General features: G+C 35.7%; 1 protein-coding gene across 1 annotated transcript in view; it reads right to left on the reverse strand.

Moving 5' to 3' along the window:
• Cnbd1 (cyclic nucleotide binding domain containing 1) overlaps positions 1 to 23,691 on the reverse strand; it is a 347,578-nt gene that overhangs the window by 286,151 nt on the left and 37,736 nt on the right. Inside the window, exon 4 of the mRNA XM_052175437.1 lies at positions 11,133 to 11,288. Within this exon, the coding sequence (XP_052031397.1) occupies positions 11,133 to 11,288 (156 nt within the window). The remainder of the gene's footprint in view (positions 1 to 11,132; positions 11,289 to 23,691) is intronic.

Raw genomic sequence — 23,691 nt, forward strand, 5'->3', positions numbered from 1 at the left:
GTCCTCAAACTCAAGCATTCCTTTCTGGAGAGGGGCTTGTTAAGACTCTGCAGGTAAACAAAGTGCCTAAGCCTCAGAAAACCTCTCAAACTTAGAGGAGTCAAAGGCTTCTCTCCGGTTATATAAACAATGGCAGTTGCTGAGGAGGAACTCTATCGAAATGAGTAACCTGCAAGAACCTACCCACCAGCAGAACAGCCACAAAGTTATGCATGCAAAACTAGATTTTCTAAGTTATCATCAAAGATGGCATGGATTTTTTGTTTGGTTTGTTTTTGTTTTTTGTTTTTGTTTTTTTGTTTTTTTGTTTTTTTGTTTTTTTGTTTTTTGTTTTTTGTTTTTTGTTTTTTTTTTTGGTTTTGTTGGTTTGGTTATCGTGTTTGTTTGGTTTTTGATGATATGGACAATTTTGAAGCACCCATGATCCTGAAAATAAACCCTTCTCCACCCCTCCTGCAAGTAATTCCAATAAACTCCCAGCTTTTAACCAGACTTGACTAGAATTGTTTCCTTGCTCTGACATCAATGGCCTGTCTGGGTTGAATAAAATTTCATCAGGGCTTCCCAGAAAAGATTTGCAGCAAATATTTATGTTAGTCAGAAACTGGAAATAATTAAATCAACCCAGCCTACAAACAATTGGCCTGTCTTACTACAGACTAGTACTCATCCCCCCCCCCCCCCCGGCAAAAGTAGGGTATGATATTGATACATGAAGCAATATAAAATACCTCTACATTATAGGCTTGTGCTGACATAAAATTCTACTAAAGGTGAAGGTTCAAAAGCTGCAGGCACATCAGCTGGGGAAGAGGAAGGGTTGAAGGGCATCAAAGGCATACTTAGAATTCTTCTTTGAAAGGCATCAAAGTCATGGCTACAAGATTGGATACAATTGCCAAGATCAACCAACTTGAACACTTTAAAGAGGGAGACTTTTTTATATAATTATAGCTCAATAAAGATTACAGTTAAAACAATTAGGAGTAAAGTGATGCTACAAGGCAGCTGGACAGAAGAGACACAGAGTGCTGGAAATCAGAGAGTAGACATTAGCGGGAAAACACAACACAGAGAAGGCTAGCAGTCAACTGGAAGACATAGACATGGATGCTGCAGTGGTTTCTAACACACCCTTCAGAGCCTCTAAAATGTGAGTGTACACACACAAGGCTCTGTCAAAGTTAGCCCCTTGGGATAACACCCAGCCTGCACTCTACTTTTATATTAGAATGTTGTTGATGCTCTCAACTTTATGAAAAGCTTCCAGAATATGCTCCATGTCCCACCCACTTGTCTTAATGCATATTCTTTTGTATGTACATTCTGAAAGCTCCTGCACACAGGCCTATGGAAAGATCCAGGCACCTGTGCATAAAAGACGTGCCAAGCTCTGTAGCATGCACTGGGTGTCAGATCACAGAAGCCTTGCTGTCAGCCCAGCATCATTGTGGAGCCTTGATTCACCTAAGCCTTGGTACTAATACACTTAGTTCCCTCATCTGTTCAAAGATGACTAGATTATTACAAATGTTAAAGCAATTAATGAAAAGCTCAATAAATGTCAGCGTTTATTACTAGCCCTCATCCCCAGAGTTTGCAAATCTCTTAACACCAATATACATATAATTTATTCCGTAAAACACTGACAACCATAGCGAACACTGTTAAGAGTCTCTTTAGACTCGTCATGGCATAATTTACAAAGCTATAAAAGTAAATTTTGTGTTTGAAATGAACTCTGCTATTTATTAATTTTAATTGACTAAACATGTTAACTTTTTATCTACTTCAGTTGGTGAATGTTTATGCTGTCTCAAATTATATTGAAAGCAGAAAATAAAACTAAATTAAGGCATAAATATTGGGCAGTGATCCAGACACTCACTAGGAATGGGAAGAAATATCAAAAATGAAAAGAACATCTGCACCTTTCACCCTCTGCCCAGTGGCTGAGTGGCAGGAACATTGTATCTGGGATCTCTTTTGTCCTCAAGGATGGGAGATAAAAGGCAGGCATAGTCCATGCACACCCCAACAGGAAGATCGCCTCAGAGGCAAGAAACCCTATATTATTCATTAACAAGAAAGTAATTTGGTTTTGTTGTATGGCACCCTTCATTCTTACAAAGATAAATTTTCATTTGTTACAAATCCCATTGTATCACTTATAATAACTATAGGATGATAGTGATAGTGACAGATCATATCTTAGTTCTGTGGTTTTGGGTGGGGGAAGAGGGGAACTGACAAAATCCCATAGTGGTTTACATAGACATGTATGCATCTCCCCCAGTAGGATATGAAGGTGATTTTGTGTCTACATCCTTGCACTTTGCTATTTGTTTCCTCGGTGACTGCCATTCTGACTGTAGTATGTTGTTGTAATAACAGAAAATGGACTGAGACTAAACAGACACAGAAGTAGCCTATGAATATATTTAAAACACTATGCATCACTAATCAACAAGGAGTTGCAAATTAAAATGAAATGAAAAAATATGTTTCAATGACTATAATCAGAGATGGAAATGTATATATTGACAAATATGCAAAGACAAATTTTTTGTGCATTGGGGATACAAATTTGTACAATCATTATGCAAAACAATAGGCAGATTTATTTAACAACAACAAACAAAACCCTGATAGCTCAGTGGTTAGAAATGGCTTAGTGTTCTTTTAGAGATTGCAAATTCTGTTCACAATGCCTGTATCAGCAAGCTCACAACTGCGACTCAGAATACCTGTTGCCCTCTGCTGACCTTCACACGTACCCACACTCATATAACATATTTCACACAAACATATACAAAAGTAAAATAAATCTTAAAATGAGCTACCGTATCAGTATGTCAAAAAGACAGAAAGACCCCATGTTCAAGGAATAGAATATGAAAACAACCACAATGCCTATAAAAGTATAGCTGACTTTTTTTTACATGTGGCATATATCAGAACAGAAGGAAATTATCATTTGTGGAACTTTTTAAAAGATTAATCTTTTTTTATTCGATATATTTTTTATTTACATTTCAAATGATTTCCCCTTTTCTGGCTCCCCACTCCCATAAGCCCTCTTCACTCCCCCTGTTCCCCCATCTACCCCTTCCCACTTCCCTGTTCTGGTATTGCCCTACACTGCTGCACTGAGTCTTTCCAGAACCAGAGGCTACTCCTCCATTCTTCCTGGACATCATTTCATGTGTGGATTATGTCTTTGGTATTCCAATTTTCTAGGCTAATATCCATTTATTAGTGAGTGCATACCATGATTGATCTTTTGAGACTGGGTTACCTCACTTAGTATGATGTTCTCCAGCTCCATCCATTTGTCTGAAAATTTCATGAATTCATTGTTTCTAATGGCTGAATAGTACTCCATTGTGTATATATGCCACATTTTTTGTATCCATTCCTCCGTTGAGGGACACCTGGTTTCTTTCCAGCTTCTGGCTATTATAAATAGGGCTGCTATGAACATAGTGGAGTATGTATCTTAATCTAAGGAACATTATTCAAACTGAAGTCAGTCAGCACCGGAAGATAAATATCACATGTCTCACTTCTTTGTGATATTGCAGAGGTTGAACTAATTAATAGGAATCACACACAGGAAGACAGTAACCAGAAGTGGGGGAGGGGAAGATGGCAATGAATGGCAAGAGAGGAGATTTTGGTCACAGGACACATAATTTCAGAGTGAAAAAGACTCTTGGTGATTATGAGTATCATTTAAAATGTATTACATATTTCAAAACTTAGAAATGAGTAGATTTTAATGTTCTTACCTCACAGAAATGACTTATGTGGAGACACAGAAATGACACATGTGGAGACAGAAATACTGGATTAAGCTTAGACTGATACTCCGTAATACCTACATACCTCAAACTACCACTTCTATTTCACTATGTAGTTGTTGACTTTTAATTACACATTTTAAAGAAAAAATACAGAAGGAAAGATTCCAGGTCGACTCCTTTATTATCAAAAAAAAGTATCTTTGATTGCTTCCCTAGGCATAATAAATTGAATTAAACCTATTCAATAGATTTTGAAATTTTACATTTCAAATAACAATCGTCTTATGTTTAATGTGCCCTATATTTTTGAATCACTATATAGTATATAAATAATCCACAAAATTATAATGCATGTAACCATTTTAAATAATAAACCAATAGAAGTGTCAAATACCATTTAAATCACTACTTTAAAAAGTAGAATATCATATTGAATGTAAACAAAGAATATTGAAAATAAAAAGTTATAAATAAATAAATAAAAAATAAAACACTAATAAAAGTAGAATATCTTAAAATAGTTTTGTGTGTTCTCTGTTAATCCTGTTCTCATAATCCACATTTTATTCCACACATAATACATTTGCTCTTATTTCCTTCTAAATTTGACATAAATAAAATGATGTTATACATTAACAGTCACAATTTACTTTACAACTCAACTCTATCTCAGTTTTCCCTGTGTGGGTGAGCACTGATTTAGAATCCTCTCTCCAGCGGTGCTGCAGTCTGCTGTGTGGCTCTACTGTGGTTTATACTATTCTCTTGTCAATGACTGATGAGGATTGGCCATCTGTCACAATCACTATATTGCAGAAACCTCACGTGTGAGGTATTCATAGGTCCAGTTGTTGCTCTATGGAACAGAGTGTCCTACGAGTGTATGAGGATTCAAATATTCTGCATGATATTGTTTTTTAAGCATTATTATATATTCATACACCAATATCAGTGTGCATGTATATATAGAATAAACCTTGTCAGATTTACAATTTCTAACTTTTTCCCTATTCCATGGGCTGTACTGATATTCTACTACCACTTAGTCATTCTCCTCTTTCTCATCAGGCCAAGGACTTTTCCATATGTGTACTTGTCATTACTATTTCCCTTTCCATAAAGTAAACACTTGATTTTATTGTTGAAGATTTATCACTATTATCATATTAACAGTCACAATTTACTTGGACTATACAATTCAACTGGACTATAATATTCCAGTTCTGACAAGGACTGCACACATTCCCTGCTACTAATACAGCTGAGTTCAATGTGAATATGTCTTCAATAGCTCAGTGCACTCCATGAATTTTATGCTAAGCAAATTCAAAACTATGACAAAGAGGCAAGACTCATGTTTTGGATCTTCACGTGAAAGTATATCTATGCATTAACACCTATTATGTATGTGAATTGCATGCCATGAGGGCAACCTCAGGTGTAGGTCCTCAACTTCCACCATGTTTGAGACAGGCATTGATACTATGTGCCTCTCTATATAGCCATCTATCTGTGTACCCAGGAGGCTCTGGGATTCTCTTGTCTCTGCAGTCTATGGCACTGTAGTCATGCTGGCATTATAGTCATGCTCTAACACACTCAGATTTATCTGGTTCGTGGCATCCAAATTCAATCTTCTTCATATGTGTGGAGCATTTTACACACAGAGCCACCATTCTATCATATCGTGTTTTAAAATAGTTCTTTAGACCACATCTTCCTCGGTTAGAAGATTTCCCTTTGTGATGGAATTACATTAAGAAAAAAATATTTATTTCTATCCTATTCTGTCCTTGATAGAATCCAGTTAAAAGTCAAAAATCCATAGTATGAAATCATCATCAGAAATTAACTGATCATTGATTTTCAAATAAGTACAACTTCTATAGTCCTCATTCTTTTACACTGAATCTTCTGGGAGAGTTAACACCTTTCTTATAATCCACACATCCTTTGTAGCTTGAATTCAATGGAATTCTAGCTTGTTAAAGTGCCAACTTAATATTAAAAACATATCAAAACAATGAAAATATTAAAGACTGTTTTCCTGTAACACAACTTGTGATAACTATAGACTATAATATTCTAGTTCTGACAAGGACTGCACACATTCCCTGCTACTAATACAGCTGAGTTCAATGTGAATATGTCTTCAATAGCTCAGTGCACTCCATGAATTTTATGCTAAGCAAATTCAAAACTATGACAAAGAGGCAAGACTCATTGCTCATTGGGAAATATTTCACTTTACTAACAAGTGTCCATGGAAATAAGCCATTTGAAAATTGTTGAGAATAATGTCTAAATAAAAATTAGCATGTGAACGTATCCTAAATGTATCCATGAAGACACTGGATACCTGATAGGAAGAGAAATTTTCAAAGCAATGGAGAAACACTGTCAAAAGTATAGGAAAGAGATTTCTGATTAAAGAACATGGGATGATATAATAAGGTTGTGATTTGGGTTTGGTTGTTTTCTGCTAGGATCCAGACAGTGTGGATCAGTGTAGCACTCTGGGCTACTGAGAATGATATATAAGTATAACATAGAAGCACATATGTATTCTACCATCCAAAAGGATAACATCCTGAGGAAGGATAAATGAAAAGACTGTATATGAAAGTAACTATATAGGTTTGAGGAAGAATAGTAAGGGGTAAAAGATCAGGAGCTGAAATCAGGTCCATAAAAATCAAATCAAAAGTTTTGACCATTTTTGGCCTACAGGGACAAGGAAAGTTGAAGTCACTGACATTCAGAGCAAGCACTACAAGGTGAGAGACTATGGTTTGAATCTGAAATGTCTCCAATACAGTGGTGATACAAATACTTGACTTTAGGCTGGCATCATTCTCAAAGGGTTTCTGTCAGTTGTCTTGGTCACACTGACACAAAAGCAGCTAACATAAGCATTTTATAAATGCATGCACCCGACCATGGCAGAATGGCAAGAGGCAGCCAGGGGAAAACTCACTGGGACCTTAGGGCTTCCGACCCATTATTCTCGACTGTTTGCATTGGAGGGACTCAAATGACAGCAAGGAGCAAGGAAGACTTGCTGATGTGACTGACATCAGCCATCAGGAGAGAAAATGGTCAGGAAATGTGTGTGTGTGTGTGTGTGTGTGTGTGTGTGTGTGTCTGTGTGTGTGTCTGTGTGTGTGTCTGTGTGTCTGTGTGTGTCTGTGTGTGTATATGTCTCTGGGTGTGTGCCTGTGTGTGTGTGTGTCTGTGTGTGTGTCTGTGTTTGTGTCTATGTGTGTATGTCTGTGTGTGTCTGTGTATGTCTGTGTGTGTCTGTGTGTGTTTGTCCATGTGTGGGTGTCTGTGTGTGTCTGTGTGTGTGTCTATGTGTGTATGTCTGTGTGTGTCTGTGTGTGTGTCTATGTGTGTGTGTCTGTGTGTGTCTGTGAGTGTGTCTGTGTCTGTGTGTGTGTCTGTGTATATGTCTGTGTCTGTCTCTGTGTATGTCTGTGTGTGAATTTTACTCTGTATAGTTCTATGAATCTTGGTACATCTTGTACATGCTCTTTAAGTCTTATAAAGCATCTAATAGATATATTTAACATACATTTAAATGATAAAACTCAGACAAGATATATGATATTCCATCACCATTTTTTAAAAAGCCAGGATTTTAAGGTACGGGAAATTCCTTAAGCAAATTATTAAAATACATGAAAAACAATTTGCCAATAAAACATGCTCCATTGCTTTAATGCTCCAATTACCATATAACAACAAAATGAATATATATATTATGTTCTTGAATAGGAAAGATATATATGATAAAATTACCATTTCCAGATTTCATTAATCATTTAAAATGATTAAAAGAAAATATATGTAATTATATTACAATTATGTGTGTTCATTAAGGCAGTCATTTACAAACACATAGGTGCCTAGCTAAATAACTTCTACATATATTAAAAATTCATAAAAAGTATAATAAAATAATCTTATTTGAGGTTGAGGGTTTATATTGGTTGCACACTTAACAGAGTCTAAAACTGCCTTGAAGAAAAGACTCTGAACATAACTGTGAAGAATTATATTGATCAGGTTAACTGAGGTAGGAAGACCCTCACACAATGTGGGCAGCACAACTCACAGGCTACTACCTAACCCTGAATAAAACTGTGGAAGCAAGATGAGCACATGTATCTCTCAATGTCTGCTTCAAATAACTATCTTCTTTTAATCACATTGCTGCACAATCTATAATCATGGTTCCTTTCAGCAATATCTATTCTGTCAAAGCAAGCATTCTACACAATTCTTTATTAACCCAGCTTCAAATGAAGATCCTTCTTTTCTAGATGAGAACCTTGCCAGCCTATTTCCAAGCAACTTTCCTCCAAGTGCAGCTTTTCTCAAAATTGATAGCTTCATAGTATGTTAATCTGATTGGCACAAAGCCCGGAAATGTAGTCCCAGACTGTGGTTCCTCATCTTATGAGCCACTTCACTCGAAGACACAGTAGGAGATCCAGGCTGCATTCGGATTTTACATGGCCCAATTCTAAAAAGCAAAGAGGCTGATTTCTTTCAGGGAGTGGGTCCTCTGAGTCCTTCCTGAGAAGTGGCTCTGCATCACCGCTCTGTTGAAACCTAATGATCTTCAGATGCCACGCTCCCTCGAAGGATACATCTTTAATTGGAGAAAGTAGAAGAGATAACAACTGGGCCAAGTTTTCTCTGAGGATCTCCAGCTGCTTTCAAAGATTGTTTTTTTAGTTCCCTGCATCTCACACTACTTGCACCATCTCCAAATCATGCAAATCACCTTTTTAAAGAGTAGCAGATTATAAATAAGAAAAGGTTTTCGACAAGCCTTTCATAATCATATTTTAGAAACTTGTGGTGTTATCGTCAATACTACAGATGGACGACCCACCTTGAATCTCCTCATGACAATCACAGTTTTACCGCAAAGTTGTGGATAGTTCCCAATCCACCAGCATTAAATCCCATCACAGTCTCTGAGCTGGTTCTTGAGTCCTTCCTCTCCCTAGCCCCTCTCCCCTCCCCCAGTTTCCCTAGCCCTCTTCTCTTGTGCACTGTTCAGGAATGTGTCCTTCTAGTTAGTGTCTAGTTAGTAGACACTAGTGTCTAGTTAGTAGACACTGCACGGATAGTTTCTACAACAGTCTGTCTCCTAAGACTGATTAGCCCTCTCCTAAGTCCTCACCACTGAATACTGTGATGCAAAGTGCCATTTTTTTGGTTTATACTTAAGAACATTAGCTCCCCCGAAAGTAAAATACTGGTTCTTCCTGAAACTGCAATGCTGGAAAAATTACTAAAAAGAACACAAAAGTTTATATTGAGTTTGTTCATAAATGTGTGAAATTACATATCCATAATGTCCAAAACTGTTTAAAAGTTCAAAACTGTCCACAGTTTCTGGTTGTATTTGTTGTTCAAGGCTTACGCCTCCTGAAAAGTGTTTTCTTTTGAAGTGTTCCTCTTTACCAATTATGCATAGATTCAGTAAAAGTATTCATCAGAAAATACTGCCCCTTTGAGATTTGTCTAAGGAATGGGAAGACAAAAGAACAAGCTAATGTCCTAGTGACCATGAATCAAAAGTAGTGCTTGAGAATTGATTCTAAACTCTATCTTACCATCTTTAGAACATACTTACCTTGCTGTGATGAGCACCTCTGGTATTTTTCTAGTTTCCTCACTCCTGTTTTTGTTTATTGTAGTTTTAATTCCCAACTCCAGGTCTTAATGTAGAGTTCAATGCCTTAATTCCCACATAGAATGAATTTGTAGCCAATATGATATGCTTTGAAAGGCAAAACTTATCATACAGTCTCCCAAGCAACTTTTCTAGCCTCCCTTCCCTCTTTCCTTCACCCTATCTGTTTGGCAGTCGACTTACTGATGTTGAACCTTTTAGTTCTGAAATAGGTACTGTGTCATGCCAGCTCAATGGTGTGACATCTGCTGATGGTTTTAATGTTTCAAAGCCATCATATATCACCAGTACTAAATTCAGAATTACTGCATTGAAGTAGAAGTTACGATAAAGTCAATGTATTAAATATCACACTGAATTATCAATATTCAATAGATTCTTAATATTCTCAGGAATATTTGATTCCATTTGAAAGTAACTATGGCAACTCAAAATTAATATCTATTTAGTAAAATCAAACGGTATAGCATGACATTTTAGAGACTGTAGTTAATTTTAAAATTCTGCTAACTTACTATCTACTCCCTAAAGCAGCATATCAACTTGAATGATCATGGTTCATTTAGGCGGAATAAACAAAAGACTAAAGACCTGACAACGTACTCATCACTAAATAGAATTTACTTAAATCACATTTATGTTTTGCATTTAAAATATGCAACTTCATTGCAAATTCGATTAATATAAAAGTATTCATGTTACTAAATATGGATAGCACCCTTAGGTGAACTACCTACCCACTTGTTTTTGAGATTATATGTTGAATCAGAGGCTATAATTAACTCTTGGAATACAGCAACAGTTATGGGATTAGGCCACAAAATTTTTTCATTGTGAGAATGTGGTATGTCTAAAATGGATATCCCTACTGAGAACTAGCAAGAAAGTGAAGATGTTAGTCCTTTAACTCTAAGGAATTTATAATTCTGCAAGAAACACAACCATGGAGGAGAAATTATTTTTTTCATAAATGAACAGCTCATTTAGTTGGACCTTTGACAACTAAGCAGAGAAGATACATTATGCCTAAAAATAATAAAATGAAAAAGAAACACATGGACATACACACATACAAACATGCACACACACACACACACACACACACACACACAAAGAAATATCAAAATGCACATAATTTAAGCCACTAAGTATATAATAATTTAATAAACAACAACAATAATACTAATGCACTAGTATTAGGCATGCAAGGAGAAAAGGGACATTTTATAGATGCACAAAAACTAATTTCAGCACACAGGTAAGTGTATTTAAAGGCTCTGTGATAGAAAAGACAATTTAAGTTCTATGCAAAGCCATCAAATATTCAAAAACTAAAGAAATCATAAGCATAATTTTTTTTACCTAACATCAGTACAGACTACATGTTTTTCTTGCAATGTGAAACTAAAAACTGTTGCTACCCTCAGCTTGCTATGAATACTGAATTCATGAAGGTTGTTGCCATAGAATAGTTTCCAGGCATTCCTCTTCTGATCCCAACATTCATGCTAAGTCATGAATCAATAATACACAAGCATTTTCAAGCAACCAACTAAAAACAACTAGTTACAATGGTCCTCAATGAAATAAATTGCTGCACCAAGAATACTCACAGCTTCTTCAAGATATCTAAGAACACCAGGAACTTCTCTTCAGTTATTTCTTCTTCATCAATCCTAGGACCGCCACGAGCTTCTCTAAGATACGCAGATATGTTGTGTGACTTATAACGTTGGGGTTTCTTTTCTGCTAACTTTAGACAAGATTTTCTGAACAAGGAAACAAAAATAATATTTCACAATACATAAAAACATTACATAGAGTTTTACTTTACTTTTAATAATAGAAATACATAATTTGACAACCAATTAACATTTGAATAGCATTCTTTCTTAGTGCTTCCATTTTTGTCACTTATGTAAATATATTTACATACGATTGTACCCTAAGTTTAGAAGTTAATGTATTTTTTCACCATACATAATTGGATTATATGTTATGACTTTTAAACATTTAAAATATTATATAATTCAAGGAAAATTTTCAAACCAATAACTATTCTTCCCTTTCCATACAACAGACCTATTTATCAGGGATTTTGCCTCATAGAAATTGTAGTTTCCTGATTATAAACTACAAACATCTTAAAACCATACTCATTTTCTATGGTTTATTATATACTTCAGTCCTCCAATAAATGTAGAAAAGTCATGTTAGCTGAGATACATAAGACAAAAATGAGACAAATCAAGGAACATAAGAGGCACCAAAAAGAACCCAGAGAAACAAGGACCTATTTGTAAAAATCTAAACTTCCCCTAAATGAAAAATCTAAATAAGTGCATAAATAAATGTATAATTTTCTCAATATATACCACAGAAAAAATTCCAAGATCAAATAAGTAGTTTAAGATCTATAACCCCAAGAGAAATAGAGTAATTAATTAAAATACTCCCAACAAAAAAACGTCCAGGATCAGATGGGTTTAACATAGAATTCTACAAGATTTTCAAAGAATAATTAACACTAATACTCCTCAAATTATTTGACAAAATATAAACAATAACAACAATTCTATGTATGAGCCGGTTACCCTGATATCCAAACCACATAAAAACCTAACAATGAGAGTTACAAACAAAATTTCCAAATCCATAAACATTTTAGGATTGCTTTTACTGTGATGAAACACCATGACCAAAGTGACCTGGAGAGGAAAGTTCTGCATGTACTTCCACATTGTGATTCATTATCAAAGGAATTCAAGACAGGAACTTAAACAGGGCAAGTGGAACCTGGAGGCAAGATCTTATGAAGAGGTCATGGAGGAGCTCAGTATTTTCTTTAACATGGTTTGATCAACCTGATTTTTAATAGAATCCAGGACCACTAATCCAATGGTGGTATATTACAAGAAGGACTGAGTCCTGTACTATCAATCAATTCAGAAAATGTCAAGGCTTGTGTACAGTGAACCATTATGAAGGTGTTTTCTTTTGTTTTTTTTTAATTCGATATATTTTTGTTTACATTTCAAATGATTTCCCCTTTTCTGGCTCCCCACTCCCTGAATGTCCCATAAGCCCTCTTCCCTTCCTCTGTTCTCCCATCTACCCGCCTCCTACCTCCCTGTTCTGGTTTTGCCCTATACTGCTACACTGAGTCTTTCCAGAAGCAGGCCACTCCTCCATTCTTCTTGCACAACATTTGATGTGTGGATTATGTTTTGCGTATTCCAATTTTCCAGGCTAATATCCACTTTATAGTGAGTGCATACCATGATTAATCTTTTGAGACTGGGTTGCCTCACTTAGGATGATGTTCTCCAGCTCTATCCATTTGTCTTAGAATTTCATGAATTCATTGTTTCTAATGGCTGAATAGTACTCCATTGTGTAGATATACCACATTTTTTGCATCCATTCTTCTGTTGAGGGATACCTGGGTTCTTTCCAGGTTCTGGTTATTAAAAATAGGGCTGCTATGAACATAGTGGAGCATATGTCCTTATTACCTGCTGGGGAATCCTCTGGGTATATGCCCAGGAGTGGTATAGCAGGATCCTCCAGAAGTGAGGTGCCCAGTTTTCTGAGGAACCGCCAGACTGATTTCCAGAGTGGTTGTACCAATTTGCAACCATACCAGCAGTGGAGGAGTGTTCCTCTTTCTCCACATCCTCTCCAACACCTGCTGTCTCCTGAATTTTTAATCTTAGCCATTCTGACTGGTATAAGGTGAAATCTCAGGGTTGTTTTGATTTGCATTTCCCTAATAGCTATTGAAGTTGAGCATTTTTTAAGATGCTTCTCAGCCATCTGAAATTCTTGGGGTGAAAATTCTTTGTACCCCATTTTTAATAGGGTTATTTGGCTTTCTGGGGTCTAACTTCTTGAGTTCTTTGTATATATTGAATATTAACCCTCTATCTGATGTAGGGTTGGTGAAGATCTTTTCCCAGTTTGTTGGTTGCCGATTTGTCCTTTTAATGGTGTCCTTTGCCTTACAGAAACTTTGTAATTTTATGAGGTCCCAGTTGTCTATTCTTGATCTTAGAGCATACGCTAATGGTGTTCTGTTCAGGAACACCCTTTCCCCACAGCATTTGGGGAGAAGGGAAGAGGAGGATCCAGGGAGTTCTTTGGTCAATCAGTCCAGCTAAAACAATATGTTCCGATTCAGTGAGAGACTTTGTCTCAAAAATACTGAAGTCCTCCTCTAGCCTCCCGAATGCACTTGTACATGCAAATACACCTGCACAAACCACACAAACCACACAGAGAAGAAAGATGCAGGCAAGCAGGGACGAACGGGAGGAGGCCAGGCATCTCTGCCAGCTACAGAGTGTTTTGCTACCATACATAATTCCCTGAGCTCAATCGAAAGAAAGAAAGAAAGAAAGAAAGAAAGAAAGAAAGAAAGAAAGAAAGAAAGAAAGAAAGAAAGAAAGAAGGAAAGAGAAAGAAAGAAAGGAAGGAAGGAAGGAAGGAAGGAAAAAAGAAAGAAAGAAAGAAAGAGAAAGAAAGAAAGAAAGAAAGAAAGAAAGAAAGAAAGAAAGAAAGAAAGAAAGAAAGAAAGAAAGAAAGAAAGAAAAAGAAAGAAAGAAGGAAGGAAGGAAGGAAGGAAGAAAGAAAGAAAGAAAGAAAGAAAGAAAGAAAGAAAGAAAGAAAGAAAGAAAGAAAGAAAGAAAGAAAGAAAGAAAGAAAGAAAGAAGAAAGAGGGAGGGAGGGAGGGAGGAAGGAAGGAAGGAAGGAAGGAAGGAAGGAAGGAAGGAAGGAAGGAAGGAAGGAAGGAAGGAGGGAGAAAGGAAGAAAGGAATCTAGGGAAAGAATATATATAATATATATTATATATACAAGCAGAGATTATGTTTCATTTCTAAGAAGAAAAACAGGAAACGTGTAGATTATAGGTTTTCAACATCCCCCTGTTCAATTGCATAAGGTTTTTCCTAAAGCAGACTCTAGAGCCAGAAGGCAAATGTCAGTAATGAGAGAATGGAGTAAGAACCTTGCTCTGGAATGAATGGGAGGGTCTGATTTCTAACACGGGGAGGAAATTTCTAGCCACCAATAGACCATAATCTTGGAGAAGCTCTAACTTTTCCACTATATCATTTTGAACTATAGATTCCTCTCAAATCAAAGATGATCCTTTTATTCTCTCTTTCTTTTTTCTTTTTTAATTCACTTTATATCCTGATCACTGCACCCCTTCTCAGTTCCCTTCCCAACACAGTCCCTCCCCCCATCATCCCTCTCATTCACCTCTGAGAGGGTAGAGCACCCCCCCCCAGACATCTCCCCACACAGGCACATCAAGTCTCTGTATGGCTAGATGCTTCCTCTCCCACGGAGACCAGACAAGGTAGCCCAGTTATGGAAATGTATTCCACAGACAGGCAACTAACTGCTTTAGGGATAGCCCCTACTCCAGTTGTTGGGGGACCTTAATTGTGTTTGTTGTTTTCTGAATATGATTTGTAAGTTAATACATATCCATATACACTATATTTCCATATGTGCTGCACATTAATGAGCAATGCCACAATGGTATACTCCTAGGATATTGGCCAATAATTCTATACAACAACAAAATGTATTACCTTGACTAGCTGCTTAAACGCTAGGGAAAAGTCTCCATCTGTGAGTCAACCTCTATTTCACAGGAAATCTTATTCTGATATCATCTCCTCTACTAGACTTTTTCCTTCAATATACAACTTTTTAAGGGAGTTGTTTTGATTTTAATTTTGAAGCTTTTTGCTCTCTTTTATTAATTGTATCCTTAGGTGTTTTATGCAGGTGTGTATTGCATTCAGATTATTCTCACTGCCACTCTTTTATCTCCCAGTTTCCCTATCAACTCCCCTAGCCCCAAACCTACAAATCCCATATCACTTTAATATATTAGTTTAATTTTATGGTGTTAACCAGGGAGATATTCATATGAGCACATATTTGGAGATATTCACTGTGATATGATCAGCTCTCCAATGGCTATTTTAAGACACTAAAGAAATAATTTGAAGTAGACCTTAGAAGTTAGAAAGATCTTCCATATTCATTGACTAGAAAACTATGGGGTCATCTGACAGATAGCAATCTACAGATTCAATGCAATTTTCATCAAATGTCCAGAGCCATTCTTTACATACTGTGATTCATATGGAATCACAAAGGATGCAGATAATCAAACAAATGTGAACCAAAACGATACTGTTGAAGGTATCATCAGACCTCATTTTTCAAGTTATACTACAGAATCATAAAAATCAAACAGCATAATATTGGCAGATAAGGAGAAACATAGATCAATTGAATAGAATCAAGGACTGATACATAATCCCTTGCAGCTACAGCCACCTGACTTTTGACAAGCACTCAAAAATATATTAGAAAAATAAAAGCTATCTTCTAACTGTGCTGTGGAAACTAGATATCTAGATGTAAAATAAATGAAAGTTTATGTTTATACTTCATTTTACACAAAAAATCATCTTCAAATGGATCATGGACTACATAAAAGGCCTAAATTCAGGAACTACTAGAGGACAAATTGAGGTGGATTCAACATGTGGTGTAAGCAATCTCAGAATAGGACCATGGTTACTCAGGAAATAAGGACAACAGTCAACAGAGGTGACCTCATGAAATCAAATTATCTGTACAGGAAAAGAAATTGGACAAACTGAAAACACTGTCCATGGAAAGTCTTTACCAGCAATAAATGACAGAGGATCTCTGTCCAGATTAAACAAAAAAACTCACAAAAAAAAGTGTAAACAAGAAAATAAGCAACCAATTAAAATAGCTTTGAAACTAAACTGAGAATTCTCAAGAGAAAAAATACCAATGACTGCTTGGAGAACAGTTTGAAAAGACATCCTTAATCAAAAGGGAATTCTTTTCTTTTTTTTCCTGTTTCTCTGGCATAAAATTTCACTATGAAGCTAGAAAAGTTTCAAACTCAAATGACTTTTATAGTAGATTCTAAGCTTATCAGATTTCAACATACTTGGCTTGTAAATAGAATCTGTGGATTTTTTCCTTTTTGACTTATTTGTCCAAATATGCACATATATATTTCCTCAATAACAAAAGCACTTTTACAATAGAATTTATAACCCTCCAGGTATTCTAAAGATCTGTCAAATCCTGTCTGACACAAAGTACCAAAATTTTACAGACAGAATTATTCTTTTTTAATCTTAAATGTTCCAAACTCCAAGCCCAGTAGTCACAGTTTCCAACAGTAGATAAATTCTTCAGTTATTTCATGTACCCCCTTATTTCTCATCTTTTTATCCATATTACTTCACTTCTAACGTTTTCTACAACTCTAAGTTAGAATGTGTTGATCACATAGAACCATTCAGAACTTACCATCCCTGCCTGCTTCTGTGCACACAACCCTTGTAACAAAAGCACAGTAAACGTCTTTTTTTTTTTTTAGCAAAATGCACCTTTCATATTTGTAGTCACCATTCTAATGACAAAAATATTAAAGAATCAGAACTAAACTTTCTTGTGTCTTCTAGCTTAATGCCAGGAAATCCTACCCATAAAGGCAATTTCTAAATATTGCTATCTCTTTGTCATAATGCACTAGTCTATCCCAAGTTTTATTTTGCACAGGAATGTGTTTGATTTTGCACCCAAAGAAGAATGTAAAACCTGCACAAAGCAATTAGTCAAATATTTCTAATAGTCCACGAAATAAAATTCTTACAAAAAACAAAAGTGATGCTGAAGATTCTGTGAGTTCATTGACTGCTCAGTGGTTGACTCTTCTAGAGGACACAAATTTACTTCCTAGCATACACATGGTTGATCACAACTGTAACTCCAATTCCAAGGAATCCAATGAACTCTTCCAGACTCAGAAGGTGTTGTATATATGTGGTGCATAGACATATATGCAGACAAATGCACAAATAGAAAATAAATCTCAAAAATAAAGATTCCACAAGAATGACTGATTGATTAGAACTTTATAATTGTGCAAAGTTGGAATGTGGCATATATAGATCCAAAGTATCCTAGGCTAACTCTATTTCCATTGTAGCCTTTCATTGTTACCTGTGGCTAGCCTGGCATCTTTCAATTATTAGATAAACCTTTTAAAGTAGACTAACAGACCATTAACTCTACCAACCCAAAAGCTAACATTAATATTTAGAATTAATAGCAGAGACTTTGTCACTTTGCTGCAACATACTACCAGTTGTTTTTTCCAGTATATAAGGAAAGGCTTTGATTTATGGCAATTTTTGCATGTGCGTATGTGTGTGTATGTGTGTGTGTGTGTGTGTGTGTGTGTGTGTGTGTGTATGTGTGTGTGTGTGTTGTAGATGTATACGTCTCTGTGTGTGTATGTCTATGTTTGTGTAGAGAGGACTGTTTGCATATGACATATGTGTCTGTGTTTGTGTGTTTCTACAAGTATATAGAGGGGAGGGTTTTTGTGTGTGTGGTGTGTGTATGTATATGTCTCTGTGTGTGTCTATGTATGACACTCTCTGTGCAGAGAGTGTTTGTGTATGGTGTGTATGGTGGGTGTGGTTGTATTTGTTTGGCCTGATCCACAGCCTTAATAAGGCCATTCATCCATGCAGCTCTGTCTGGGGCAGAGATGTAAGGAGCAGTCTGTGCTGTGACTTCACAACTCTCAGCCAGTGACACTCCATGTCACCTCTTTTACTCTGAACTAAGCCCCATGATGTGAATCTTTTTACCAGCTCTAAAATGTTACAAAAAGCCAGACTTTTGTTTTGAAATTGTTGAGAAACTCCTCAGAAAGACTACTCAGGGACTAGGTCAAGATGAAGGCTACCCTCTGAAATCACTCCTCTGGAATTTCCATGCTGCCTCTTTCATAGTGGTATTGGTATTTTAATCTCTCCTATTTTTCCCATTCTTAGTGAAGCTCCTTCCCATGTTAAAAGTAGAACCTTCTCTGTAAGTACCCATCATGCCTAGATAGTCTCCATATATTATATTGTTTCTCTCTAAAATTTTCCCACCCACCTTGAGACCCAAATGGACACCCAGTCATCACAGTAAACTTTGTTGAAGCAGAGTTATATCAGCTTCAGTTGTAGACTGCCTACAGGGGTTTTCCCTTGTATATTTAATAATGACTATACAAGAACTTTAACAGTCCTTGCATGTTATACAGAGCACCACCATGAATTCATGCTTCCTTGCACATCACTTATATTTGGCTCAGAGTAAACTTCTGTCTTTCAGGCCCGTTGAGACAAGAGGTGTTTTGGGCATCTCTTCCATTTTCTTCTGCTCATAATAATTTCCAAAAGATCCAAATATTACCCTTGTGATTAGTTTTTCCTTGTCTATCTTTATTTCCAGTCACAACACCCATCTCTTAATACTCAGGGGACAGATTATCTTTAAGTTTGGAATTTAAAAAAAAATAACAGAAAATTCCTAGAAACAAGTGCAATTCTGGTAGCAATATTTGGATAATCAACAATATGGGCAATGCCACCCATGGTTTTCTTTGTTTCTTTGCCCATCTCTTGATCAACTTTGAGTTTTCCTGAAATGCCTTATTCTCGGTTCCTGTAAACTCTCTGATCTAATGTGATGCCACCTTTCTGTGGGCTCCAGTGTCATGTCATCCTCCAATTATCACTCCTTACTCAGAGCCTGTCGCACTGACAAGCTCTGATGTAAGGACCCTGGCTGGGTTGCATTTAGCACTCAGTTGTTTCTCAGTAGGTATTCTTCAAATAAAGAGATACATGATAAGGTATAAACAATCATATTATCTCTTTTCAGGTAGTGTGCTTTTTTTATTTTTAGAGCACAACATCATAATTGCTATGACTCTAGCTTTGTAACTACAAAAAGGAAAAATTCTTACTTAATAAACCTCAGAGCTTCAGAGAAAATATGGTTTCTGTGATCATAAGTGGGTAATTTCAATTATGATAATTTAAAATTCATATCTCCCTTTCAGTTATTGCATGGTTTAAACATTAATGGTCAGGAGAAAAGATGCAAGGTAGCATGAAACAATAAGTCCTTGGATTTAACTGTGTCATGTAGGTAACTTATATAAGACTTAGGAGGAATTCTCTTATTGTACAACTCCTACTATGAATAAATCCTGGAGTTAAGTTCTAATACTGAGCATTTTTTTTTCTTTTTAGTAAAAATGGCTCTTAAACATCTTGTTCTGGAAATTAATGGAAGTTTGTATATTGCCATAATGTAAGTATTTTCCTTGAGCTACATATTTTGAGTTAGTATCTAATTTTCATTACTGCTATTAATACACTTGTTGATTGCTCATTCAAATCATAAATTTAAAAATTATTGTATATTTCTTCCTTTCTTTCTAATGATTAAATTAATGAAACTAACACTTTTTAAAGCACACAATTTAAGGAATACCACCCAATTTAAAAGCTACCCAATTCTTGATTTTTGTTAATTTAGATGTTGCATAATTCAAACTATATCTAATAACTAATTTAATATTTTCTTAAAAATAATCCAAATTCTATTTTTGTTTACTAAATAATGATGAAAACACTGAAAGAAATGTCATACCTAATCATTCAACAGGACTGATGGTTCCCCCTCAGTTTGTACATTAAGTCTTTAGCCTCTTGTAAATAGCTTTACTCATTGACAAAGGGAATCTAAATATAGTATAAGGATATTCTTAAACTTTATCTGAAAAGTTTGTTAAAATAACCACTATAGTTTTGTTTTAAGCTGTATCATTTTTCAGACATTAAAATGATAAAAATTAGATAGAATTTTATAAAAATTAAATAAATTATATGCAGACTTGTAAATAAGCCTTAATTTTTGCTTTTAAAGTAAGTGGCATTTTGAATACATTCATCATTGGTGAAGATGGCAAAATTTTGTATAAAATCATTAGTTTTCTCAATTGTTATCATTTCTTTAAAAATTCTCACTCTTGAAATGAGCTACACATCTGTCATAGCCTTTGAAAGTGTGGATGTTAAACTTGTTTGAGGAAATACTTAGAATTTTTGAATCATTATTATTACATATATTAATTGTGTGCCATGCTCAGAGAAAGAGTCGTGGTTAGAGTCTCTGCTGTCTTTGTGCAAAATGCCTCCTGTCCTCAGATGTAGACACTGTCTTTGAGCAGATGGGTTACCATTTGTCCCAGGCTAAGGCCATCTGAGACTTTTTTCAGAATTATTTCAGTTGGGAAATTTTATGTTCTTTTTCTCTTTGTGCCAGAGTTTCAAAACGGACAAATCCTACCAGTCATGTTCTTGTGAAGATACAAACAGGGATTAGAAGTTTGAAGTTCACATCCATTTGGATATATTATTTCATCTTTCCTGTGGTCATCTGCACCCCTCCTCTGGTGTTGTAAGGGGGCCATTAGGCAATTGCTTTTTTATTGTACCTGTCCCTTTGAACAGTGTTTCCATTCTTTACATCCAAAAGCCTGGACCAATGACTATTCATAAATACTAATCACAGTGAAGTGATCACCACTTACAGGCTGAAGGCCATGTTTATCTTGCTCTGTACCAGCAGGGTGCCAGATACATAATAGGTTCAACATTAGTGTTAGTCAAATTAATTATTGCAAAAAAAGAATTAATTCAAACAATTGTGGTTATATTGTCTGACATAAAACTTACCATTACTTGATATATTTCCCTATGTATTTAATTCACAAACATAACCTTTTACTGTCTGATCACTCAAATTTTTAAAACTTTATCATAGACCTATGTATCACAAAAGTTCAAAGAATGTGAACTGAATAATTGCTCAAAGATGTAGATTGTGCTACAGTTGACATATTCTAAACAAAAATCACCTGTGATACTGATTTGTACTTCTCAAAATAGAGTAATTACATTTACATTTTTCAAACGTAAACCATTAACCTAGTTTGCTTTGATAACTGTATTGTTTATCCACACTTACAGATGCAGTTCTCTGGAAATTACTTCTAAGAGTCCTAAATGTTATTTTAAAGAAATGAAAATGTCAGTAGAGACATTGAAGTTCTAATTAGTGATCAAAAATATTATGAAATTACCATAGGATTATTTAATGCAGAAGCCCTACCTATTAGCATAAACATTAGCATTTTGTTGATATTTGTTCATAATGACTACATCTTCTTAGCATAGAATATATATATAATTCTGTAAATAGGCTCACTTGACTGAATAGTTATTGAAAATACTGGCTATGACTATCAGACCTATTGATTTTAAAAATAATGATTATTAAATTTTCCTAGTAACAGATTCATCAATTGACATACAATAATAATAGTAGAATGAGAAAATCCTGCTACTGTGAATTTTGTCTTCTGATTTGAATATGGAAGTAATTTAGTTGTACAAACTTCTTAAACATAATAGAATTTTATGTAGTGCCCAGCTAATAACTTTTTTTTATGTTACTGTTTTAATGTTTTTTGGGGGTAGGGGATTTCCTTAGCAAAATAGTGTACTAATTTTTGTTACCTGCCAACTTGACCTAGCCAAGAATCACGTAAAAAAAAGTATCTTAATAAAAGATTATATAAAGCAGGTTGGCGTTGGGGAATGTCTGCAAGGGACACAGATTACTCCCCTGGGAGGCACCACTCCATGAGAAAAGGCTAGCTGAAATACCATAAGCACAGAACCATGTGTTCACTCTTTTGGGCATTGTTGACTGTGGATGTGAGACTTCTTGTTCCAACGTTGACTTCTCTGCAGCAATTGATTGCAACCAGAAATTTTAAGTCTAATAAACTCTTTTTTTCTTGTATTGCTTTTCTGTTTTCTGTTTTGTTTTGTTTTGGTATGGTTTTCTGAGATAGAATTTTTTTGATATCTAAATGATAATTTGTTTTAATTTGTTTATATCAAATATTTTCTTTCTTTATTCGATATATTTTTTTATTTACATTTCAAATGATTTCCCCTTCTCTAGACCCCCACTCCCTGAAAGTCCCATCAGCCCCATTCCCTCCCCCTGTTTTCCCACCCAACTATTCCCACTTCCCTGTTCTGGTTTTGCCCTATACTGCTTCACTGAGTCTTTCCAGAACAAGGGGCCACTCCTCCTTTCTTCTTGTACCTCATTTGATGTATGGATTATGTTTTGGGTATTCCAGTTCTCTAGGTTAATATTCACTTATTAGTAAGTGCATACCACGATTCATCTTTTGAGTCTGGGTTACCTCACTTAGTATGATGTTCTCCAGCTCCATCCATTTGCCTAAGAATTTCATGAATTCATTGTTTCTAATGGCTGAATAGTACTCCATTGTGTATATATACCACATTTTTTGCATCCACTCTTCTGTTGAGGGATCCCTGGGTTCTTTCCAGCTTCTGGCAATTATAAATAAGGCTGCTATGAACATAGTGGAACATGTATCCTTATTACATGTTGGGGAATCTTCTGGGTATATGCCCAGGAGTGGTATAGCAGGATCTTCTGGAAGTGAGGTGCCCAGTTCTCTGAGGAACGCCAGACTGACTTCCAGAGTGGTTGTACCAATTTGCAACCCCACCAGCAGTGGAGGAGTGTTCCTCTTTCTCCACATCCTCGCCAACATCTGCTGTCTTCTGAATTTTTAATCTTAGCCATTCTGACTGGTGTAAGGTGAAATCTCAGGGTTGTTTTGATTTGCATTTCCCTAATGACAAAGATCCAACAAAGAAAGAGAACTTCAGACCAATTTCCCTTATGAACCTCAATGCAAAAATACTCAATAAAATTCTTTCCAACCGAATCCAAGAACACATCAAAACAATTATCCACCACGATCAAGTAGGCTTTATCCCAGGGATGCAGGGTTCATTCAATATACGGAAATCCATCAATGCAATCCATTACATAAACAAACTCAAAGATAAAAACCGCATGGTCATTTCATTGGATGCTGAAAAAGCATTTGACAAAATTCAGCATCCTTTCATGCTTAAAATCTTGGAAAGAACAGGAATTCAAGGCCCATACGTAAACATAGTAAAAGCAATATACAGCAAACTGGTAGCCAGCATCAAACTAAATGGAGAGAAACTTGAAGCAATCTCACTAAAATCAGGGACTAGACAGGGCTGCCCTCTTTCTCCTTATCTTTTCAATATTGTACTTGAGGTACTAGCTCAGGCAATTAGACAACATAAGGAG

The sequence above is a fragment of the Apodemus sylvaticus genome, chromosome 3, assembly GCF_947179515.1.
Source record: "Apodemus sylvaticus chromosome 3, mApoSyl1.1, whole genome shotgun sequence".
Classification (NCBI taxonomy): Eukaryota; Metazoa; Chordata; class Mammalia; order Rodentia; family Muridae; genus Apodemus; species Apodemus sylvaticus.